At 38.7% G+C, this 23,412-nt stretch overlaps 1 protein-coding gene across 3 annotated transcripts in view; it reads left to right on the plus strand.

Annotated features, from left to right (window-relative positions):
* Positions 1 to 23,412, plus strand: part of LRP2 (LDL receptor related protein 2) — a 175,712-nt gene that overhangs the window by 7,542 nt on the left and 144,758 nt on the right. For all 3 annotated transcript variants that reach the window (XM_054043686.1, XM_054043688.1, XM_054043687.1), the window contains exons 2-4: positions 13,733 to 13,840; positions 15,809 to 15,931; positions 18,123 to 18,239. In XM_054043686.1, the coding sequence (XP_053899661.1) occupies positions 13,733 to 13,840; positions 15,809 to 15,931; positions 18,123 to 18,239 (348 nt within the window). The remainder of the gene's footprint in view (positions 1 to 13,732; positions 13,841 to 15,808; positions 15,932 to 18,122; positions 18,240 to 23,412) is intronic.

Consider the following 23,412-nt stretch of genomic DNA (forward strand, 5'->3'; position numbering starts at 1 on the left):
GACTGTATTGTTATAAACTCCTATTTAAGATCAACGGGATCAGATCCTCAGCTGGATCCTCAGTAAATGGGTTTAGCTAGTTGATGTGCTCTCATTTTTTTTTCATATTTGGATAAGCCTTGTTCCACACAGATACACCCCAGTTCCAGCCTGGAGCCCCAGATGCTGTTTGGGTACGGGATCTGCTTGTATATTACAGGTTGCAGGATTGGGGCCATTATTGTGGTTTGCAGCATGGTTAGAACAAACCAATTTGTATCCTATACAGATGTTGCAGGAATCAAAATAATAATAATAATAATAATATAATAATGTCTAGCACTTATGGAGTGATTTTCATCTTCAAAAAACCTTGATACACATTTACTGATCAAGGAAATATACCTTGTAATAACCTCGCGACCTCCTGAGGGGTCTCGACTCCCGGTTTGAGAACCCCTGAAATATACTATTGTGATTCTCCTTTGGTTTGGGGAAGTAAGGGCTGCAGAATCGGGCCTTATACTCACGTGAACAATCCTTTCAGGCATGCCTAAAATAGGAAAGTTTACCCCAAAAATTCCAGTTGGTGCTCCCACCATGTCAGTACCAGTGAGAGCTCTCATTTAATTGTGACTGGAATTATGACTAGTGCTGTGTCAACTGAACCTACTCTTTAGTAAGCTTAACTAACATGTAAGGCCCTGGAGCCTTGCTTACAGTAGGGCTCCCATCAGAGCTACAAGGAACTAGTGTTAGCACTAGTGGGAATACTTTGGTAAAATTCTCTCATGTAAGCATAGCACTTGACTTCAAAGGGGCTGCTCATGTGTTTACTTTTGAGCAAAGATTGCAGGATTGGACCCAATATATGATACAATAAACAAGATGGAAGATTTAAAACCATGACAAGAATGCTACTGTAACTAATATTGGCATTTTTGCTATATGAAAAGGCTATTCATGCATTAATTTTTACTTTTACGAGGTATAATAGGCTTTTAAACTATTGCACTTGTAGTGAATAGGGTACATACTGGTCTGAAATTAGCAGACGTGCTTCTGGCATTTTGCTTGTGATTGTAGGAGCTTTCTTTATTAGTTTTTCAGATTCTGCCCTTCCTGTCTCTTTTCAAAGGAGCCCCAGGGCGCCCTTTAAAAACCTGGCCCACTTCACCATTTAAAACCAGTTTAGCTCCTAATATTGTGTAAATGCACTGAAGCACTAATATTCTTTTCATTACCTCTGTGGCTACTTGAAAGGTATTCACTGTAGTAATTAATCTGGGTGTTGACAAATGTGAACTGGCAGAACACCAGGAAATCTGAATTGAATCTCAGATACCCGTTGAGGGGCTATTCTGTCTTCCTTACTGAGGCAAAAAGCCCATTTCTCCAGTGTGAGTTTTGCCTGAGTGAGGAGGACAGCACTGGGGCCAAACTCCCTGAGCCCTTGCTAGGGAGTTATCTCCTGCTATGGGATTTGTCCTGTGACTGAATGGAGTCGAGTATATAGAAGTGGCTGCCTAATAGTGCAAATAAAAAATTGCTATGACCCTTCTGACCTAATTTGGGTGTGGCAAATGCATCAAAACTTTAATGCCCGAAGCGCTTTAGGAATTTGGATATCTCTTTGGGGAAGAAACAGGCACTTTAATAATTTACAAATAATTAAACACCCTAAAGTAAACAATAGCAACAGTAAAATTTGAAAACGGATGACTCATGACAGCTAAGTATCATACCTATTAGCGGTAACGGTTACATATCTGTTTTGCCCCTGACACTTCACCTTTTTGTTTCTGTTTAAATGCTCCTATTGCCTAGTCCGATAGAAAAATCAGCCTGGTTATCACCACACTAAAGCCCCGATCCTGAAAAGACTTATGGAAATGCTTAATTTATTCACTGGGAATAGTCACATTGACTTCCATAGGACTACTCATTGTGCATAAAGAGTTAAATAAGAGTATGTCTACACTGCAATAAAACACCCATGGCACGGCTGCGACTGGTCCAGGTCAGCTGACGTGGTTTTTGAGGCATGGACTGCAGTGCTGTTGGGCTTGTGCTGGAGCCCGGATTTGAGACCGTGTGAGAAGAAAATTAAAGTTGAGGCCAGGTCTACACCAGAAAAGGTTAGCCAGTAGAGCTATGCCCAGTATAGCTATAGCAGCTATACACTATATTTACACCAACCCACCCTCCCAGTGTAGACGGAGCTCCTACTGGTAAAATGTGCTTTTGCCCATATAGTTTATACAGTTCCAGTCTTCAGTCCTTACCTGGGCCAAACTTCCGTTGAAGCCAATGTTTGCTTTTGTCTGCATATAGACTGTCTGCAGCAATGGGTCTGTTTCTTTCAAAAGATGAATGGAATGGTTAAAAACTGGGCAGATAAGGGGTCCAATCCTGCATCCCTTATTTTTGTGAGTAGTTGCATTGGGCTTAGTGAAAAAGGGCAGCAGGACAGGATCCAAGGATTTTACATGGGTAAATGCTTGAGGCAAAGACAGCATAATTTAAATCCTTATGGCCTGCTTCTGCTCCTGCTGAAATCAGTGGGAGTTTTGCCATTTACTTCAGTGGCAGTAGGGTTTGACTCCCCATATTAAAAACAAGTGTGGCACAAATATTTTATAGAAAGAATAATAAATGGATGGAATTAGTTAACAAAATGGGCCATTGAGGCAAGCATGAGCAGTGTTTAAATTAGGGAACAAACAGTTTTCTAGAAGACCGAACATAGGGGCCAAACCCAACTTGCCTTACTTGCCTGGGCAGTTCCATTAGTTACAGTGGTGCTACTTGAGTGGTAAAGGCAAGCAGGATTTGACCATAGATATGTGGATGTGCTGTGTGGAGAGAAGTATCTTTTCCTGTGTGCACTTAAAACTTGCATTTAACGAACACCTAAAATTATTTTTTCTTGCATTGAAGAATTTATGAGAATATTCCCCAATAAAGTTGGCTCAATACAGGCATTTTTTTTTTCAAATTATTATATGTTATGTGTCTTCTTAAATATAGCAGTGAAATATATAATGGATTTTTAAAAGTGAGTTATTTAAGATTCAGTCTTGCCTAGTGCATTAGGAAAGCCTCATTTCGGGCTGATACCTGGAGCTGCCAGGCTCATCACCTCTTAGGATAGATAACTTAATTGCATCCAGTCTAATTAGATCTGGCAGTGGCATGAGATTTAATTTTGAAAGCAAGCAGCTGATTGGATAGGAAGTTTATTAAAAGTACCTCAAAACCATTCAACTAAAAGTGGCTTGCTGAGAGGATGGTTTTGTAGCTTGAAACTGCATTCATCAGAATTTCCCAATGGTGTATACTATACATGACATGTCAGAGTTATCTGAGCATGGGTTTTGTCATTGTTTTCCACATGCTATACAGTTGTAAATACTTCCAATTCGTGGAGGTTTTCACACTTGGTCCCCCATTGCCCAATTGTTATTCTGTAGCAGCCTTGGGGCTATTAGCCAGTTTCATTCTTATGAAAATGCTTGGGATGCTTCTTTTTGTGAGTAGTTGAGGGTGCCTTTTACTTTCTTCCAGTTTGCTTGTTCTTCCTCCTCCTCATGTAATTTGGTCAATTAGAATAGATTTTTGCATATTTAATGTGTTTCACAACAAAGAGATTTTGAACAGCAATAGTAGAGCTCAGCAGAGTGTGCTTCACTAGAGATCCACAGTGTGTGCTTCACTTATCCAGCTAATACAATCACAGCTGATTTATATGGATTAAGATACCAAATGTGAAGGCAACTGGTTAATATTATCCAATTTAGTGCAAAACATGTTCTTTCCATATAGTGTATCTGAAACCATTGACATTTTGTAAAGGCTAGTAGTTCTTACCAAAAATTCTGACTCTTTAAAGTTAATCACAAAATAAATTTTGTAAAATTAGAGTACAACTAATTTTATACTGGATACCTTTAAAAGTACTTTAATAAAAATTTATAATAAAGAAAGAATTTGTAAAGATAGATTCATGACAGGTTCTCTGTGGTTTGATCCTCTTTTTGTTGAAGAATAGGGGAAACTTCCTTCGATGGATGCAGGCTCATGTCCTATATGATTAAGGGATGTATACTTTAGAAGTAATGGGAAACGTTACCTTTTACATTTAGGTCATCTACCTATTACATTAAGCCCACATTAATAAAGATTATTTCTTATTTCTGCTTTCTTAAAGGATGAGGGTGATGCAGATTTGCTGGGGTTTTTTTTAGTTCATTGGTAGAAACAAGCCGTGGATTTTTAAAGAAAACTTCATGAATATAGAAGTGTAGTTAGATCAAAATGAAGATAAGAATATGAACACATGCATGCATATACATAGGCATAATATATGATTTATTTTTAATTGTTAGAAAGCTTTTTTCACATTTAGTATTGGTGTTTCTGATTAAGCATGACCTAAATTTATAAAAATATCTTAACTTTTCAGTATTATTGGAATCAGTGTTAAATAATATCTAGGTAGCATAACACTTTATTCGAACACATGAACTTTATTTACAAGTTGGATTGTTTTGGAAGTTGATCTCTTACAGGTTAAATGGTTCATTTATGACTTGTCTGAAAACCAAGAGCTTGTTCCCCCTATTATTAGTTCAAATTCATATTTGGAGAAAATTAAAAATAAATAGATTTGTTAGGAAATTAATTTTATTTTTTTTTCTATTTTTAACAGCCTATTTGCAGGAAAGCTTTTCTGCTTAGTTTCAGTAGATTAAAATCCTGAATTTCTTTAATTCTAGGATTTATGTAAAGGCATTCTCAGAAATGAACCTATAGCCTCCCCTTTATCACTGTATTAAAATAACTGGAAAATAAAAAGGTTATCGTTTGACCTACATAAAATGACGATATTCTAATTGTTAAAAGAGTTTGCATGAATGTTATTAAGATGACATTTGGTACTGAAGTTTTCCTTTCACATAGATACAATAAGTGTGTGTGTGGGGTGCATGTGCACACACAAATGCAAAATATGCACAGTACTTTTTGGAATCCAGCATCTAGTAATGCAGAATATACCCCAATTCTCTGCTGGTGTATATTGGTCTCGCTCCACTGACTTCAATGGAGCTATGCTGATTTACACCAACAGAGGATCTTGTCCCCTACATGCCTTGATAGAAATCCCTTTTTTGTACTGAGAGCACACAGTACTTTTTGCTAACCTGTTTCAATAGAGGAAACTATACAAACCTGACATCGTCCTCTCTGAAACACTGTACTTCTGAATTTACCTTGAATGATATGCACTTTTGTTGTTTTTGTATATGCAAGATACATTGCATTAAGAACACCCGAGTAAAATGAGAATTAACAAAAATAGGATCCTGGGGTCCCTTCTGAGTGTATAGACACATTCAGTGCAACTCTTTATGGAAACCATGGTGGGGGGGAAGCATAGGTGTAGTTTGACTTCTATAATTTTTTTTTTTTTGGGGGGGAGCTCTAGTCAGGCCAATGGGGCTTCTTGTGGGGGATGGGGGTACAAATTCCACGCTTGCCTGTGGCTTTCAGTTTGGTGGGAGTCATGCCCCCTGTCCTCCCCCACAAACTATGTCCATTGGGGAAAGGACAGGATTTGTCCCTCTCAAAGGGGCAGGGCAGCTGATTGTATAAAATCAAAACAGGTATCACACAGAGATATCCGAGATGGAGCAGTCTTCAGGTGGGCTCATGGAAAGAAATGTACAAATAAGAGAGAAAACAAATTTCCCCCTCCTATTATCCTCCTTCCCCCTTGCTTCCTCTCCCCCCACAAATATCCACAGCTGATATCAGATTTAGTAATATCAAATCAAATTATTTGACTTAATTGTGTGGAATCATCACAGTTTTTTAGGGAGGGAGATGGGCAAGAAATGACATTTTCTGCAATTTGGCAAGATATAAAAAAGCCTTCACCATTGGCTTTTGCTTAATTTTGAGAAAGTCCCACAATTAAGATTGGGTAGCTAGACATCCAACCCAAGATAGGGTTAGTGGAGAATTGGACCCTTTGCTTTTCAAGTTAAATCTTTCTTTTCTAAGCATATAGTATATGACCTCTGTCCCAGAAGTCTAAGTTATTTCTGAAGTGTCCAAATCTTGCTTTGCCTTCAGATCATATTGTATAGCTTTATTCCACAACTACAGTCTTCCTTATTTTCCTAATTCTGTAGTATTCAAGTCGCAAATGGAAAAGAGAATGTAACAAGTGCAACACATTCCCCACATTAGCTGGAAAAGATATAGCATGGGAAATACACATGCACTGTAATCAATAAGGAGCTGATTTCCGAGGTGCAAATGCAAAATTCAGCACTCTGAGACATCGTGTGGCTTTTTTTTAATAACAGTTTGAGATCCATATGCAAATAGATTCCAGTCACTATATATTTAGGCATTTTGCTATCTTTACAGATATATAACTAATTATCCAAGTACAATTTCATGAATGCTGGAAATACTCATTTTAATTTACTGTGTCAGAACACTGTGTACAAGAGAGCAAAACAGAATGGAAATTGCTTAGGCCAAATGTCATGTGGAATGTTTTGCAGTGTTCTGAAAGTCAGGTTGTACTCTTTCTGGAACGAGGCGCGGCCCAAGTGCCTTAACAGAATGAGAAAGCCATGTTGTGATATGTCATTCGCTTCACTGAGCCCTATATAACCCTAATTTCACTCAGTTACAGTACATATTGATCAGGCATATAACATTCCTAGACTGGCTGTAATTTGGGAATGAGACAGTCAGAGACAATATGTGTGAAACCAAGCCCCACTCCTCCCGTCAGAGAAACCCATGAGAGGGGGCCATATGGTAGGAAAACTCAGCAAAGGGAACCTTGCAGAGTTGTCTCCAAATAGATGGGGTAAAGGTTGGGTTTACCATACTTCCTAGCAAAGGGGTTTCTGACCCCAGAATCCACATATTCCCCCAAAATCTACATAGATTTCCGGATGGAAACCTCTGTTCATTCCATGGGGGCAAACACCACCCATCAATTTGAGGAAAACTCTGCAAAGCTTTCCTGGATGAGTTTTTCTTTCATCTGGTTTATTCTTGGACTTTCTGCAGGATAGGTTTATTCTCCCTTTAAACCCTGATGGTAACTGTGGTTAGTGTTGCATGAGTGACGAACGGTATTCATTTGGATCTGCATGGTCCGACAGTACAATCAACACATGCACCAGTTGGAAATGTATTTGCTAACATTTTACCTATCCTTAGGGTGACCACATTTTCCCAAAGGGAAAACAGGACACCCCCAGGCTGGCCCGAGCTCCCCCTCGCCACCCCCGCGTACAAGGCTGGCCTGAGCCCTCCCTGCCTCCTGCTCACGGGGGGCCAGACTCAGGACCACTCCCCACTGGCACCCATGGCCGGCCCGAGCCCCCCAGCCGCCCACCCGTGACCCCCTCCCCCCACATGTGGGGCTGATCTGAGCCCCCCTGCTGCCCTCCTGTGTGGAGGGCTGGTCCTCCAAGTCCCCCCTACTGCCCGCCCATGTGCGCGGCTGTCCAAGGCCCCCCCCATCCCCGTGTGTGGGGTTGTCTGATGCCCTCTCCTGTCTGCACACATGGCGGGCCAGCCATCCCTAGCCGCTCTCCCTAGTCCTCTCTCCAGTGTAGGGCTGATGTTGCCACTCGCGCGCCCCCCCCATACATTCCTCCACGCCTGCTAGGGGTCCCACCCCACTTTTTTAACAAAACTGGGCTTTTGTCCCATTTGCTCTTGCCAAGTTTCCAAATATTCAATCTAGAAAGACATGTTTCCTGCCCCAAAGAGCTTGCTGTCCAAAGGTCATCTGTACCACATGCCCTTTTAATAACAAGGCACAATAACATGGCTGAAGGGTATTTTGTTTTAAAGTGATTTTTTGTTTGAATAATTTGCCTTTAATACCGATACATTATTTGATAGAGTATTAATTTTGTGTAGATTTATTGTTGCAATGAAATATCAATTTAATGTATAAATGTGGAATTTAACAGCATAATTTTGCCAGGTACCACTTTGTTTCTCATTATGAGCTACTCTATTTGCTTCTTCTGCATGTTTCTTATAACTTTAATTGGCAACACAATACTAATATTTATCATCATATAGCACACAACACACACTAATCATCACCAAACTGTATATATTTTACAAATGAAGACTATAGCAGGGTGTACTCGCTCTTTAAAATTAGGTGAGGGACCCTCCTGGGCCAGTATTATCCCATTCAAGAAACCCTTACAATTGAACAGGGGATGTGATCATCGAGGGGGACACCACTCAGACTGCTGGCTGCTTATGGCCAGATACTGGTGGTCTGTGAGCAGGATGGGCTGGAACGTCCCTCATTCCCTCACTACACAGGGAACCTTGTCCATGGTTCAGGACAGTCCCCTTCCAACCCTTCCTTGAACAGGGTTTCTTGGGAAATTTTGTCCCCTGAGCAGTCACAACAGTAGTCCTAGGCTGGGGCTAAGCATGCTAGCACGCACTTGAATAGCATTTTTCGAGCACTCAAGATTGTTAGGTTGGCTGGGAGATGCAACCTCATTAGGAAATGAGACCTAGAATCTGCCAGTTTACTATTACTAGTACACCAAATAATTTTAAAGAAACTAAGGTTTAAATTTACATGAATGTTTTTTTTTTTAAAATAGGAGTATCTTAAGTATTTAATAATCCGCAGTTTTCTTTTTGTGGAGAAAAAGCCGTCTTGTGTCATGTTAGAAAGCTTGCATCAGTATGTGATCTGTGAGTGGGTTCTTGTGGTGGAAGAAAAGCAAGCAAAGGGTCTTAGCTGATTTATGTTTTTCTTTCTTTCTTTCTTTTCTTTGAATTCATATGGAGTTTTCTTTGTTCCTTTATTATGTGAGAGAAGGTGAATAAAAGTGCCTAGTCTACCTCATTGAATACAAACTCTAAAGCTTCAGGTCCAGATCAGCTCCTATGTCTTTCTTGTAAGACAGCATTTGGTTATCTCCCTGGACAGCTTTTTCCAAATTTCAGTTTAGCGTGTGGCACTGTGCATCACGTTTGGGCCTGAACATAAACGATTTGAATATAGACTTTAGATTTCAATCTAAATATTTATCCAAATATATATTAGGATTGAGTATGACTCAAATGTGAATATGGGTCAAATATATAGCATAGGAATAGGAAAGTCCTAACAAACTGCCTTTATGCTGAAAATCCATAAGGGATCAGAACCTACAAATTAAAGATAGCCTCCAGCTTCCAAAACCTCTATGCTGAAAGAGCTTTGTACTACCCCCACCCGGTGCCACCTGGCAGAGTTCCACATGGCCTAGTGTGGCATTGGATAGTGTCTATTAGCTGGTGAATGGAGCTTTACTACAATTCTCAGGGGGTCACTGGGTCTGTATTTAGCATCAGCTTCATTTAAACACTTTAACCCCATGCAGTCAATGGGCCAAATTCTCTATCCATTTCACCAGTGTAAATCTAGAATAACTCCATTAAAGACAAGGGGGATTACTCCAGATTTACACTGATGTAAATGAAAATTTTGCCCTAAATTGTCTTGGGGAATATAAACAATTGCATTAAATAATACAGCTATCCAGGCGTGGTATTGTGGTAGAGTAATGCTTTATATTCTGCATCTGTTTTGATACCAAATATAGTTTCATCTTTAATATTGAATTAAAGGCCAGGATCACTGCCATGGTTATAAGTATTTTGCTTGGTTCATAATTTGCCCCCAAATCTTTTGCTCCTCACAGGATCACTCTATAATGCTTTAGACTAATAGAAAGTCATAGTCCTGCATAATCTTGTGTACGAGTGGCTTACTTTGTGCCATGGAAATTGGCCTTCTCTGTTTTGACCTAAGTGGATTGTGAATCCCAGACATCTTTACTCAGGAGACTATTACAAGAGAATCCCAGACACAGACAGCTACAGAAGGTGCAGCAGCAGTTGTAGCTTAAGGACAGCAAGTCTAGCAGAAGCCTCAGGAACAGTACACTCTCTGTATATTTCCCAAGGGATAAATTTTAAGCTATGGGCTGGATTCTTCAGTGCAATATTGCTTTATAATAAAGTGGATGTGGTAGCTTTGTTTTTTCCATTTGCTTTCTTGAATCCCTAAAAATTGATATGGGCATTCATCAATTTTTGAAAAGTCAGAAGCCATACTATTTAAAAAAACAACAACCTCGGATTCTGCTTTGCATGGGTTCTTCTGGGATTCACAAAATCTTACCATCTGTCTTTTTGGTCTGTATTTGAGTGATAGTTTCACCACAGTTTGATGGGTAAAAAAATATAATCAAATTAAAGCAAGGAAAAATAATTCTCCGGATTTTGAACTTTCAAAAGTCACCTAGACATTTCATCTTAGCAAATATGAAGCAAGACAATAAAGACTAAATTTTAATTATTTGTTGTGTATTTTTAAACCCAACAACTATTTCCTGCAGGAATCTTGCTAACAGGATTCTGTTTGCCTGAGAGAAGTATCTGGCTTTATCAGCATCTGCCATGGTAAATCAGAATTTCTATTGAAATTAGCTCATTAGTATTAATTTTTGGCAGTCGTGGACTAATTTATGAACTGTCTTACCATTTTAAAAAGGGCACTTATTAAAAAGAAACTCTTTGATACAATAGAGTGTCAATAGTTACTAACTCCTCAGTGAATCCAGTCTTCACCTTAAACAATGTCAATTAACAAGAGGACACCCCTTACCTTCTAACATCTCCCTCCTAGTATAGAGCAACAGATTCTGTATCCATATGTGGCATAGCACTTACTAATGCACTTAGTCCTGTTGGCTTTGGTGGACTACTCATGTGAGTAAGTGCTATTCATTGTGAGTAATGGTTCCAGAATATGCTCCCAAATTAATTCTTTAGTTTAACAAGTATAACTGCCTCTTACATCAGTTCAGCCCTTGAACACAAACTATTATAAAGCCTGCGGAAGCTGGTTTTAGTAGATGATGTCAATTTCTATGTTGAATCAAGGGCCATGTTTCTATGGGTTGTCACTTGGAGTTATTTCTGAAATTATTTGTATTGATTTAATCAGTCATTTTACTGTTAATTTTTTTTTGGATGGTGGACATTTCTAGCAATGGATACAATAATTGTGTGTACTCTGCATACTTCCTCCTTTTGATGACCAGAATTTCTTTTGATCACAGTTTAAAAAACCAACATACCTTTTAAAACCTTGGTGAGAAATGTCTTTGAACCTGCAGATCACTGTTACCTCTTTATTACCCGTAATTTATTTTCAACCAGATCCCTCTGCCTTTTTATTAAATAAACAATCATTTTGTACTATCTAATGTACTAGTACTTTTGTACTAAGAGGATGCAAAGCAATGATATGTGAAGCATCAGTTTGTTTTGCTTTTTTGAAAAGTTATTTCAGAACCCTAGCCTTCAAGGAGAAATAAGCAAGCATGGACGATTACATTTGAAAAGACTAATACCATAATTAAATTAATTATAATAGGTCTGCTGATGAATTGTATAAATGGGCATTGGTACAGTACTTACTGTATGTAGTTCTGAGTGACTTGAACTATAATTTTTAAAAGTATTACAGAGTATAAAAGAACTGGTTGGTTTGCAAATACTCCGTTAACATTCAATTACATTTTTTTATATTCTATGAAGTCTGCTGTATTTATAATGCTTTCCAAAAAGTGTAACCAGTGTTATCTCATTTTATGTCACCATAAGGATATGTTTAATAACTTAGTAGAAGAAAGGAAAAAGAAAATATTAGTATTATAGACAATGCTTAACATTTACTGGTTAATTATTTGAAACTAATGATATAATGTACAATGAAATTATTTTCCACGCTGTTTGTTTTTAAGCATCTACTTTTCCCACTTAGAAACCTGAAACCCTTTGGATGTTGATTAAACTCTAGATTGTAATTTCTTTTTCAGTCAGGTGCTATTAGGATTCTTGTGTTCTTGGATGCTACTGATGCAATAAATGTAGAAACAGATTGTTTTACTTCCAATAATAGTTCTAATTGATACATTGTTTAATATATGCTGTGTTTAACAGTTAAACTTTAAAAAGGCCCTTAAAGTCTCACATTGAAATGTTGTCTTGTAAGGCAGAATTTAGTGAGAGGGTCTGGGATTCCAGGATGAACTTGTACATTCTTTCAGGGCATTTTTGCAAGGGAGGTTGTTGTGTTTTAAAGGTAGTTGATAAGAGACCTGCACCACCAACCCCAGACCTGCACCACCAACCACCATCATACATTAGTCTATAGAAGGTATTTGGGTGTACATACTCCTGTACCACTCGGTACCACCATTCATCTGAGTGCAATTTTTGACCATTTGCAGGATACATTATAAATCAGGATGTCACTACCAGACAATCAGATTTCAACATTCCTTGCATAAAGTAGCTTGCTTATATCCTTTAGGAATACATCACTTAACTGTGCTTATGTGACCTTATTGGTATGTCTGGTTTTACATGAAAGTTAGGGTAACACATTGTTTATTTATGTCATTGTGAATTCAAGAGTAGGTGTCTGTGCTTTATATTTACTAAAGTTATCTCCTTTGGACAAGTCACTTGGAATAATTGAATGGTAATTTCATCACTTGATTATTAATTAAAACAGGAAATTGCTTTTTCTTAGTTGTTCTAAGAGTTGATCTTTGCTACAAACTCTGTTCTTTCAGTAATCCTTGCTTCAGGGTGCTGACTGAGGCTATGTGAAACAGAACTTTGTGAACCTAATTATGAGTTACAACTTCTCAGTTTTGGGGACCAGAAGATTGGCTAAATGTTCACCTTCTCTCCCCTATGATTTAGATCATGTTTCCCCTAGTGGCTATGAACAGTGTATTTTATTCTTTTACACATGGGAGCAAGAACTGTCTGATCAGGTCTTCAATCCACAGACATAGCAAATAGGGTGGTGGCTTTTAGAGTCTGATTGACAGCAGGTCAGATTTTCATCAGTCAGAAAGTTTTGAAGCTCAGATTCTTGTTTTAAAAAAGCTACTAAGATGTTAACTGGCGATATATTTCCGTATACCTCACAGAGGTGGACTTTATATATTATGTTTTTATTTAAAAAAAAAATCTGTATCCAAGTTTTGAAACCAGATACCAATATAGGGCTGGCAAAATGAGATTTCCACTGCAGCTAAATGGATTAACTCTGAGGTGTGTGTTTCTTTTTTTTTCTTTTGTATTTTTCTTAAATACTTAGGAACTACAAGGAGGTGGGGGGTGCAGGTGGGGGGACTAATGTTTAGCCTCCAGAAATGATGTGGAAAGCCATTTTCCTCCTTCATTTAAGTCTGTATAATCTGAGTCCATGAAATGAAAATGGACATTTTTTGTCTTAATAGGCTTCCATACCTGGCAAACCTTTTCTTGGCTTTTTTTCTTTTACCCCTTTGACTTAAAGTAGACTATTGAAGGAGACTGTACAACAGGCTAGACAGGAACAGCCTTCTATATTAAGAGTTATTACACTTGAATGTTGGGTCAAATTCTGCTCTCTCGTACATCAGGGCAACCTTACTGAAATACAGTGGGCTTGCCTGGGTGTAACTGAGTGTGGAATTTGGCCCACTGTTTTATCTGAAAAAGTGTGTTTAAAATGATTGTTCTCAATGTGTCCCTGAATTGTTGATGGTAACAATCTCCCATATCAGTTCTGATGTGATACTATAACCAAGCTTCTTGGTTTGCTGTTTGGTTGCAGGGTGTGAGAGTGGGCAGTTCCGCTGTGGAAATGGCCGTTGTATTCCTGCAGAGTGGAGGTGCGATGGAGCAAGGGACTGTTCAGATGATACGGATGAAGCTGGCTGTCGTAAGTGGAATATTCACTGTGTTAATTCAAAGCATTTCCACTTTTTTACAGTATTCAGAATTCTCAGCTACCACGATGCTCATGGTGCACCATGCCATGATGAGGAGTCTGTTAATTCTTAGAGAGAGAGAACAAAGATGGTGTAAAACTCCTGGTTTGGTGGGCAATGGCTTTGGAATCTAATTAAGACTCATTTTTCTTGAGTTCTGTAGTAACGGTTCTATGGATATTAGAATATTGCCAAATTTCCAACTCATCCTTAGAAAGAGATTCAGGTCACTTGCTGCACTTCCCTCCAATATCCATGGCCTATGTCTAATAAGGACATCTCTTCTGATGTCTGTGGACTCTAAGCATGCGTAGACGGCTAATTGATATTACTGCAATGAACCTGAACGGTGCACACATACAGACAGTCTTCAGCATGGATACAACCTTTGGTATTCATGGCCACTCGAGTTCACGAGAGGGCATCATACACATTTAATTGGTTCACTGTATCATGTATGAAAAACGGTTCTGTGACTCTTGACCGATTTCAGTTGAATCACTATGGCGATTTTTGAAATGTTTGTAAAAAATGTTACAAACAGGAAGAAACGATTCCCTATTTTCAGAAACCCATCTGTGTTTTGCCATCTGCCAGCACTCTTCTAGGTTTCGGAACCCTTTGTGGTAGGTAGTCTATGCTACAGTTAGGCCAGGTTTTGTCCTTGAATTGATTTGCAGTGAAAAGGCTAATTTACATTGTTTCCTCCCACATTGGATTGGCTCTTCTCAGCTTGAGCCCTGCAGTAATTGGGGGTAGTTCCTGCAGCCAGACTGGCTGATTTTCTGATTAATAGGTCAGCCAAGTGCAAAGCCAAGGGTGTTTTGGATGAAGAATATCTTGCATTAGAAGTAATCGCCATTCTGAATCAACTGGCCATGTCACTGAAATATTTAAGTCTGAATGATTACCTCTGAGACAGGAGCCATGGTGCTATTGAACAAACTACTGAGCAAAACTTCCATTAACTTCAGTCAGACCAGAATTGCACTCCTAGTGTATTTGCTTAAATAAGTGAAGTTGTTTTTGTTTTCATCTTCTTACATTTGGACATAAAAATAAAAGATGAGGGGGTGAAAATGAATTTCAGTTTTGTTTAATTGGCTTATCTTGTTTTTTAATTCTACTCACATAGTATAATGATGGGGCCATATAAGTACCTACACAGATTTTAAATCAACAGAACACAAATATGTTTTTAAAATGAAACTCAATATTCATTTTTGTTCCTGAAACAGGAATCCAAAATAATATTTATGATATGCAGCTAAACCATTTCCTTGCATCTAATTTAATTATGCATTTTTCATCTATGAAGCTGCAATACAGCGTCACATCACTTCTTTAAATGGCTTCTTTACATAGTTGGGTAATCCCTAAATCTCATCCCATGGGCTCAGGCTGTTGCTGGGTTGGTTTGCAATGCTTGTGAACTGGCAAAGTCTGAAGACATGATCTCAGGGAGAAGGGTCATTAAACAGAGAGGCCGTGCACAAATCAAACTGGATGGTGTTGTGCTAGTGAATCACAAGATGAGTATTAACTAGGCGAGGCAAACTGTTCCAGAGTTAGGTTCAAACGTTTATTTTGTCTCTCTTTGTGCTCACTGTTTTTTTTTTTTTTGTCCTTTCTCTTTTTTTAATAGTAATCAAAAGAGCAGGGACAGTAGAACTTAAACTATTCTAAGCTCACCTGTGCATCATGAATCCACTAATGAAAATCATGTGCTTAATTTGGAAGAGGCCTCTCCCTTTAGCTCAAAAGTTTTAGGTCTTGTCCAAGAACTGTAATCCCAGGGTAGAACGTTTCATTTCTATTCTTTTGACTACAGGTGTCTCAGGTGTTTAGTTCATGCAAGTGAAGCACACTCTCCTGAATAAACATTGTGAAATAACAAATGATTTGCTTGTTTTTACTAGCACAACCTACCTGTGAGGGAAATCAATTTCAGTGTCAGACCGATGGAGAGTGTATTCCACAGTCATGGGTTTGTGATGACGAGGAGGACTGTGAAGATGGCTCAGATGAGCATCAACAATGCCGTAAGTACTTCCGTCAGAACATTATACCAGCATCATGAAAGTGCAAACCATTTGTAGGTGAACGTATTGATTACGTAAAGCGCATGCGTGTGCGCGCACACACACACACACAAACAAATAAACCAGGCTAGTGGAAGCATAGCAACTTTTTATCAGAGTGATCTCTCTTATAAAAAAAGAAACTATACATTTCTCCCTGGAAAAGGTTTGGAATCTATTAAAGGAAAAATAAGTAAATCTCTAAGTAGAGAAGAGTAATGAAGGGACGTTAAATAAACCTTTAGAGAGATTCTAATGCCATATCTGGTGAAGCTCTTCAATGAGATACTAGACAGACACTGCAATCTTACACTCTATAATGAACAGCGCTGTTATTCCTTATATTCAGATCCCAAAAAGTCCTGACATTGGCTAATAGTCTTATGTTACATTATCACTTAGATAGCTTAAAGCTAGTACATAAGTCCTGTTAATATTTCAGTTTGAAAAGGAAATATTTTGATGATACTTTTTGTATTAATCATGCATGGATTGGCATTTCTGAACAAAATATTTAATGTTCCCTTTCTTTCTTATGCCATAGAAACAAACACAGTGATTTGAGTGATTTGGCTGCTGCACATTAGGCCAAATTTTGCCTTCAGATCATTAGCATTTGGTAGTATGTGGGATGTGGGGGGTCCAAACAATAGCTGCGTAGACTGTCAGCCCTTCATCAGTTAAGACTGAGCCAATCACAACACGTCCTCCAATCTTTGTATTGTATTGTATTCCAAACAATAGCTATAACCCATTTTTGGTATATCATTAGAAAACAAATGACTTCTGATTGAGTAGGATGGGGCTTATTTACTTTTCTTCTTGCACAGATTGGTTTTGATCCTAAGATTTGATATTTTATTCAAACTATCTAAATATCCCTACAGTTAGTAAGCCAAATTCTGCTCAGTAACAGCCGTTAAACCCCACTGACTTTGGTGGATTTTCATGAGTGTAACTTAGATCAGAATTTGGATCACAGACCAGGCACATAGTCTTAAAATTTCATTTCTATCTCTGCTGCAGAGGGGAATAAAGCTGGGCTGTCTTTTGCCCCATTCTCCTTTGCGTACGTGATGCAGCCACTAGTTAGTTATATATCTACTAAGGACAGAGTAGATAATAAGGTCAAAATCCAATGACGGCTTTAAGTCAAGATTTGAACTGGGTCACTGTAACTTGCCTTCGTTCTATGTGTGCCCATTAATTGTGAACAGTTTTGAAAGTGCCCCTCAATGATTGCACAATAAAATCCTGCTGCTTCTGCTTTGAAGCCACCTCTGGGAATATGCATTGATGCTAATTAATTTAAGGCACTTTTGTATTGCTCCTTCCTAGAATGCGTGAAATTTTTTTGTCCATGAGCGCTATTCTGACAGGCGCACACAATTGGAATGAAGAGAAGTTTGTTTTACTTTCTCACTTTTCTAACTGGGTTAGTGCCCTAACAGCAGAGCCCGTGATATGAGCACTAGAAGAAGGCATAGAGAAGGGAAGAAGGCATAGAGAGTCTCTGTACAAGAGTAGACCAGCATTCCATACAGCACTTTCCAGAGCATGGGGGGGGGGAGGGAACAAGTTAGCATATCAGCTAAAGGCATCACAGCCACAAGAGAGCATGGTCTACTGACTAAAGGCAAGATCATGCTCCACTTTCCTTGCATGTAGGCAATGGTAGATAGGCTTGAGATTGCATGCCACTTTGGCCATCCTGAACTATCTTGCAGTACCTGGCGGAATGACTTTGGGCCAGCTGTGGCTGGTTCCACTTATTTATTTAGGTAACAGTAGTGTCCTGAGACCTCAGTCAGGACTTGGAAACCTATTGTGTTGGGCAGAGGACAAACCAGCCCCCAGCATGGAGGAAAAATTGGAGATGGGGCCACGTGATCCATGACTATCAGATTAAGTGCTTCGAAGCCCTGGCATGGGTTGGAGCAGTGACTGTGCATTAGGAAATGCATTATGGTTGTGTGGCCTACCCACTGGTTGGCAAGTGACTTTTTTATTTCTGCCTGAGACAAAGAGGTCAAGTAATAAAAGATTGTATACTTCATGAGATGGACTCAGTAATAAAAAAGGGAAGAGGAGAAGTACTTTGATGCATGTAGGTCCCTCATTGGTGAAAATCTAAATTAACTGTTTCTTGCAGCGGGGAGGACATGCTCAAGTCAGCAATTCACATGTTCAAATGGACAATGCATCCCGAATGGTTACACGTGTGATCGAGTTAAAGACTGCACTGATGGAACAGATGAGAGAGGCTGCCGTAAGTCTTTTAAATCTTAGCACTAGATCTAGTTTCATCCCATCTCTCTTTGGCATTTTAATCAATTTGTAAGATTAAGGGGCTTGTTGATGGACAGAAATTACCACAATATGCTTTTTGTTATCAGAATTTCATTACAGATTCTTTCATGGATTAGAGCTGATGTTCTGATACAGTTTCATTATTGTGGGACTTATTAAGTCCCTACTGCTGCCTTATGGTCAGGGGCATTTTCGTTTGCCTGTGTCAGCTATAATAAAGTTTTCATTTTAAAAACATCTTTAAAATGTTTTAAAACTTTGAAAAATTTTAAAAATATCTCATTTTGTATAAGAACTTTTATAATCAAACCTTTGCATAGCTCTCAGTGGGGATTGTGACAATGTATCTAAAGATGGAATTTGGCCCCAGTATTTCATGTGTCTTATTTTTAACTTCCTGAAAATAATGTAGGGGAAATTCAAGCATTTTTTTGTCTTTGTTTTTTTCTTAAGTAGTTTTAATTAAAAGTTACATATTAAGTTTAACTATAAAAGTGGTCAATAGAAAAACTGTAGGAAGTTTGACTTTGTTTTCGCGTATTGTCTATGGTACTTTATGCGAAACTGTATCATCTGCTGGGGTTATATCATATATTGTGGTAAGCTTTATAACCATACGTACAGTGTGTGTTCCTCAGTGATTATTAGGATGCCTAACAAGGAAAGTACAGCTGAAGGCCCTGATTCCTCAAAGATTTAAGCAGGTACTTTATTTTGTGCAATATGAGTAGTCCTGTGACTTCAGTGGGACTGCTCATTGTGTAAAGGTAAGCATATGCAGGATCAGAATCTAAGTGTTGCCCTGGGGAGAAACCTTGGCCTCACTGAAGTCAATGGGAGTTTTGCCATTGACTTCAATAGGGCCAGGTTTTATTTCATGGAGCATGGGGAAAAAAGCATTGTATGCACGAGGGTGAAGGTGAAGACAATGGGATGTTGAATAAATACTGTGCATATGGGAAGAGGCAAGCATGGGAAACATCATGGAATGGGATGTGGGAGAAGATGATGATGAATGGGAGAAGGAGACACTGGGAGGGAAGGAGTTAGTATACACTGGGGCTGAAGGAAGAGACAGTTATACATAGGGAAGAAGAAAGTAAGCATGTATGTGCCACCAGTTGTGTATCAGAAGGATGATAAAATGGAAGCAATGGGTGCTTTGGAATAAAAAAATATTTTTAAGACAAAAAGAGGATCATTTTAATTTAAATATTATCAAAGATTTACAAATAATATAACATTCAGTAGAGGGAAAACTTAAGGTATAAATAACAAAGTAAAATGTTCAAAAGTTGGCTCATAAGTTGCACTTGCAAAATTTGCTTTTTGTGAATGCAAATTTACACAAGCAAAATAGCTAATTGCCTGGACAGTTGTTACTGAAATGCACAGTGCTTCATTTTGTGTAACCAGATTCCTGTTTACACATGCAGATGTATGATTTGTGCACACAATATGTATGTGTGAAAATTTTTCATGCACAAGATTGGTCAAATATTTACTGGTCAATGCCTACCTTGTCTTGCCTAATAGTCAACGGGAGTTATTTGGGTGCATTAGAGGTCAGAATTGAGCATACTGTGTTTTGCATATATTACTAAGAATTCTGTAAGTAATATACACAACTACCCAAGGGGCTGCACTGCAGGCCCCCCAAGCAACATTTCACTGGACCCAGGGCAAACTCATAACATTAGTTTCACATCTGAAAATTAGTTGTAGTTTTTTGTTGTAAATCTCATTAAGTAAGATAAGTGATCAAGTTCTATTCCAAAAGTAGACTTGAAGCCAGTCTCTTAGAATCTTTTCTCTGTTGCTGAAAGTCCTGCGTTTGAGAAGAAATGCAGGAAAACTATGACTGTCAACAGCTTTTGGGATAGACTTCACTAGCTTCTGCATTGGTTCAAAATTCGGAGCACCAGATAGAACAATTTTTTGATAAAGAGAATCTGTTATGTGTTTAGGCCACAATACTGGATCTTGTAAAAAGCATGACTTAGTAAGTAGTGTAGCATTTCTCTCTCCTGCTTCTTGCAAATCTTCCTCTAGTCTGGTGGTAATATTACTTGACTGTCTTTGAAAGTCATTAGATTGGAATCACATGATTCATCTGGCTGCTTTTCTTCAATTTCCACAGTCTTTATATTGAAATCACTGTCACCTTGTGGTTTTTGTTTATCCAGTTCCTTAGTTTGTGCATTGTTTGAGCCAGGCTGTTGAGAGGCCTTGTCTATCTGGAAATATTGGAGGATTGACTGGCGTCTTTCGGCTTCTTTCCTTTCTCTTTCTTTAAGCTCTTTACATTTCTGGCTGCCTGATTTGTAATGATAGCCAAACATGGCAGTATGGTGCACATATTAATGATACACAAGTGACAGATGCTCTCTAGGCACCCTGAAAATACTGTTCCCTGTCCCTGGGATATTGTCTCAGCCATCTAGGTACCCTTGAGGACTAGCTCACTGTTTGGAATGTTGCTTCTGTTTTAACATTGCTTCTGATTGGCTCAGGTAAATCTTGCAAGATCACGCGAGATCTGGACACCGAATAGATGTATAGGTGCAAACATACTCCCTGAGATGTATAACATTAAATCAAACTCAAACATCCACAATTCAGCCAGAATTTTTTTTCTCATGGTGTTGGGCTTTCTGGCTGGGTCCGTTGTTGGACCAGACTCTGGTAAAGTGTACCCATTTCCCCCCCTTTACTTGGGGCCTGCGGCTTTGGAACAGCTAATAGCTGGGAGTTGGAGAAAGTGGAGGCTGCTATGGTCACTTGTGCTTCTTCTCTAATTTCAGTTTCATTTCTTTGAGGACATCTTAGTGTTGGATTCCTCCAGTTTTAACTCTGGACTATACGGAGTGTCTCATGGCAGAGAAGAGACAGAACTGGGTCATTATAAGTATAAAGAGGATTTTTCATTGGGTCTGCTGGACACAGACAGATCTTATGGCTTTTCCAGTCTATCTCCCACACCCACTGAGTTAAAATAGCTGTGGACTGCCTAGTGACACTACACAGGGTCAAGTCCTGGCCTGGAGTTCACAAACATGGAAGAGACTACTGACTGAGCTACAGAATAGAGGCCTCATTTTTCAAGGGGATGTCATTTGTTCCTAACACTTACTTAACATAGTGTATCTCAGCATGCTTGCTGATAGCGTTCGTAATAATAAAAAGCTACACTCATAGATCATGAAGCAGGTGCCGGTGTTTACAGTGTTGCTAGCAAGAAGACAACAGTGAACTACAAAATACACTCTCAGGAAACAGATTTGGAAAAAAAGTAGAACATTGGATACTGGGTCGTTAATAGAGGAACAAGAAATAAAAAGTCACTAATGGCTTTATTTACACAAAAAAGGCTGGTGTACATGCTAAATAAAAGAAAACCAGCATATTACATACTCAGCCAACAGCCTGTGCCTTTTATCCCTTACTTACAAGTGGCTAAAAATGAGTGCTGTCTGTAAAATGAAAAGTGATTTAGAAGCAAAGGGTACTCTGGAATAAAAGGCAGCCCAGACAGCCAGCTTGGAGCTATTCCACATGATAGACCTCCAGCCAACTCTAAAGTCACCAGCACAAATGCCTGAAGAGTCTGCCAAGGATCCAGAACAGATGCCACTGCTGGACAAATATTTTGCACAGCTTGGCATTTGTGTCCTGTAAAAGCTTAGGAGAAAAGAGATGGCGTTAGCCTTTGTTTAGCAAATGTTCCAAATACTTTTTGGGGAAAATAGTTTTCCTGAAAATGAACTATTGTTAAAAATTAACATTCCTGTGAAGTGAAAAACTTGATGGTGACACTTTGTATTTACATAGCGCCTTTTATTCAAGGATCTCCAAGCACTTTATAAACAATAATTAGCCTCCCAAACGCCTTATAAAATAGATGATCATAGAATTATAGGACTTGAATGATGTTATACCCATTTTGTCAATGGGTAGAGTGAGGAATGGAGAGGGTACATGACGCATCCAAGGTCACACAGTAAGTCAGTGGCAGATCGAGCAATAGAACTCAATCCTTTGCTTTGAGCAGCAGACACAACGATGTTTGAAAATGAAATTACACACTTCGATATTCTGTGTTTTTATTTTCATGCTCCCAGATAAATAGAAAAATAAAATTTTGGTTTAAAGTTATTGGAATTGGGCCTGTTGCATGGTTTAGCAGTGTTGCTCTCCACTGCTGGGTGAGAGACCCATTCTTGGGTCCAATCTATTGCTCCACGGATCACTAGATCTTGGAATTTTTGTGGAGGCAGCACGTTGAGCCCTGAGGAGAGGAACTGCCTCATGTCATTCAGCAGCAACCATTCTGGCTGATTGGGAACTGCAGTTGACAGTCCTTAGTCAGAAGGGTAACGACTTTGACTTGACTGCTAGTTAGAGAGAAAGTAGTGGTGGTGGTGGGGGGAGCGGGAGGTGAGGATCAGAAAGATGTAAGGGTCCAGAGGACCATCCCCGAAGAGCTGGTGAATTTTACACCTCTATCTTTGCAAGGACTGGAGCTATAAACAGAGACCATAAATCATAATGAATCACGTGGTGATTTGATATACTATAAAATAGGGATTAGATTAGATTTTATACTTTGCTAGCAGTAGAGGTGGTGTGTTAATATTATATTAGTAAGCACTATTTGTTTCCATCCAGTCATTTCCCTTTCTAATCTATGTTGATGCAAAGAAATGGTAAGAGAAATATCATTAATTTGGTCTTTTCCTCTAGCACAAGTAATTTGTACTAAAGCTTTTTTGAAATGAAAAATCTGTATAGAGTGATCACGATTTATTGAGGAGACATCAAAGTTCATTTGAAATTGCTGCCATTTTCCCTCAGAGTGTAAAGAGTATGTAAACATTTAGTGGACAGGTCTCTTACCGCAGAACTTTGTATAGTGTTATGCCAGCTAATTATTTTTGGAAGCAGATTTAAACTGTAAAGAAGATAAATACTCAGTTTTTTTCTGAACGAGTTGCAATATTTAAGAGACCAGTCAAATGCAAAATGCCACCAATATTAAGTAACTGAGCAATTAAACCTGTAGTAAAATGAAACATTGAGATTCAAAGCCACAGTCCATTGTCCTTGCTGTTAATCCCATTAGCAGTAAAAGG

The sequence above is a fragment of the Malaclemys terrapin genome, chromosome 11 (assembly GCF_027887155.1).
Source record: "Malaclemys terrapin pileata isolate rMalTer1 chromosome 11, rMalTer1.hap1, whole genome shotgun sequence".
Classification (NCBI taxonomy): Eukaryota; Metazoa; Chordata; order Testudines; family Emydidae; genus Malaclemys; species Malaclemys terrapin.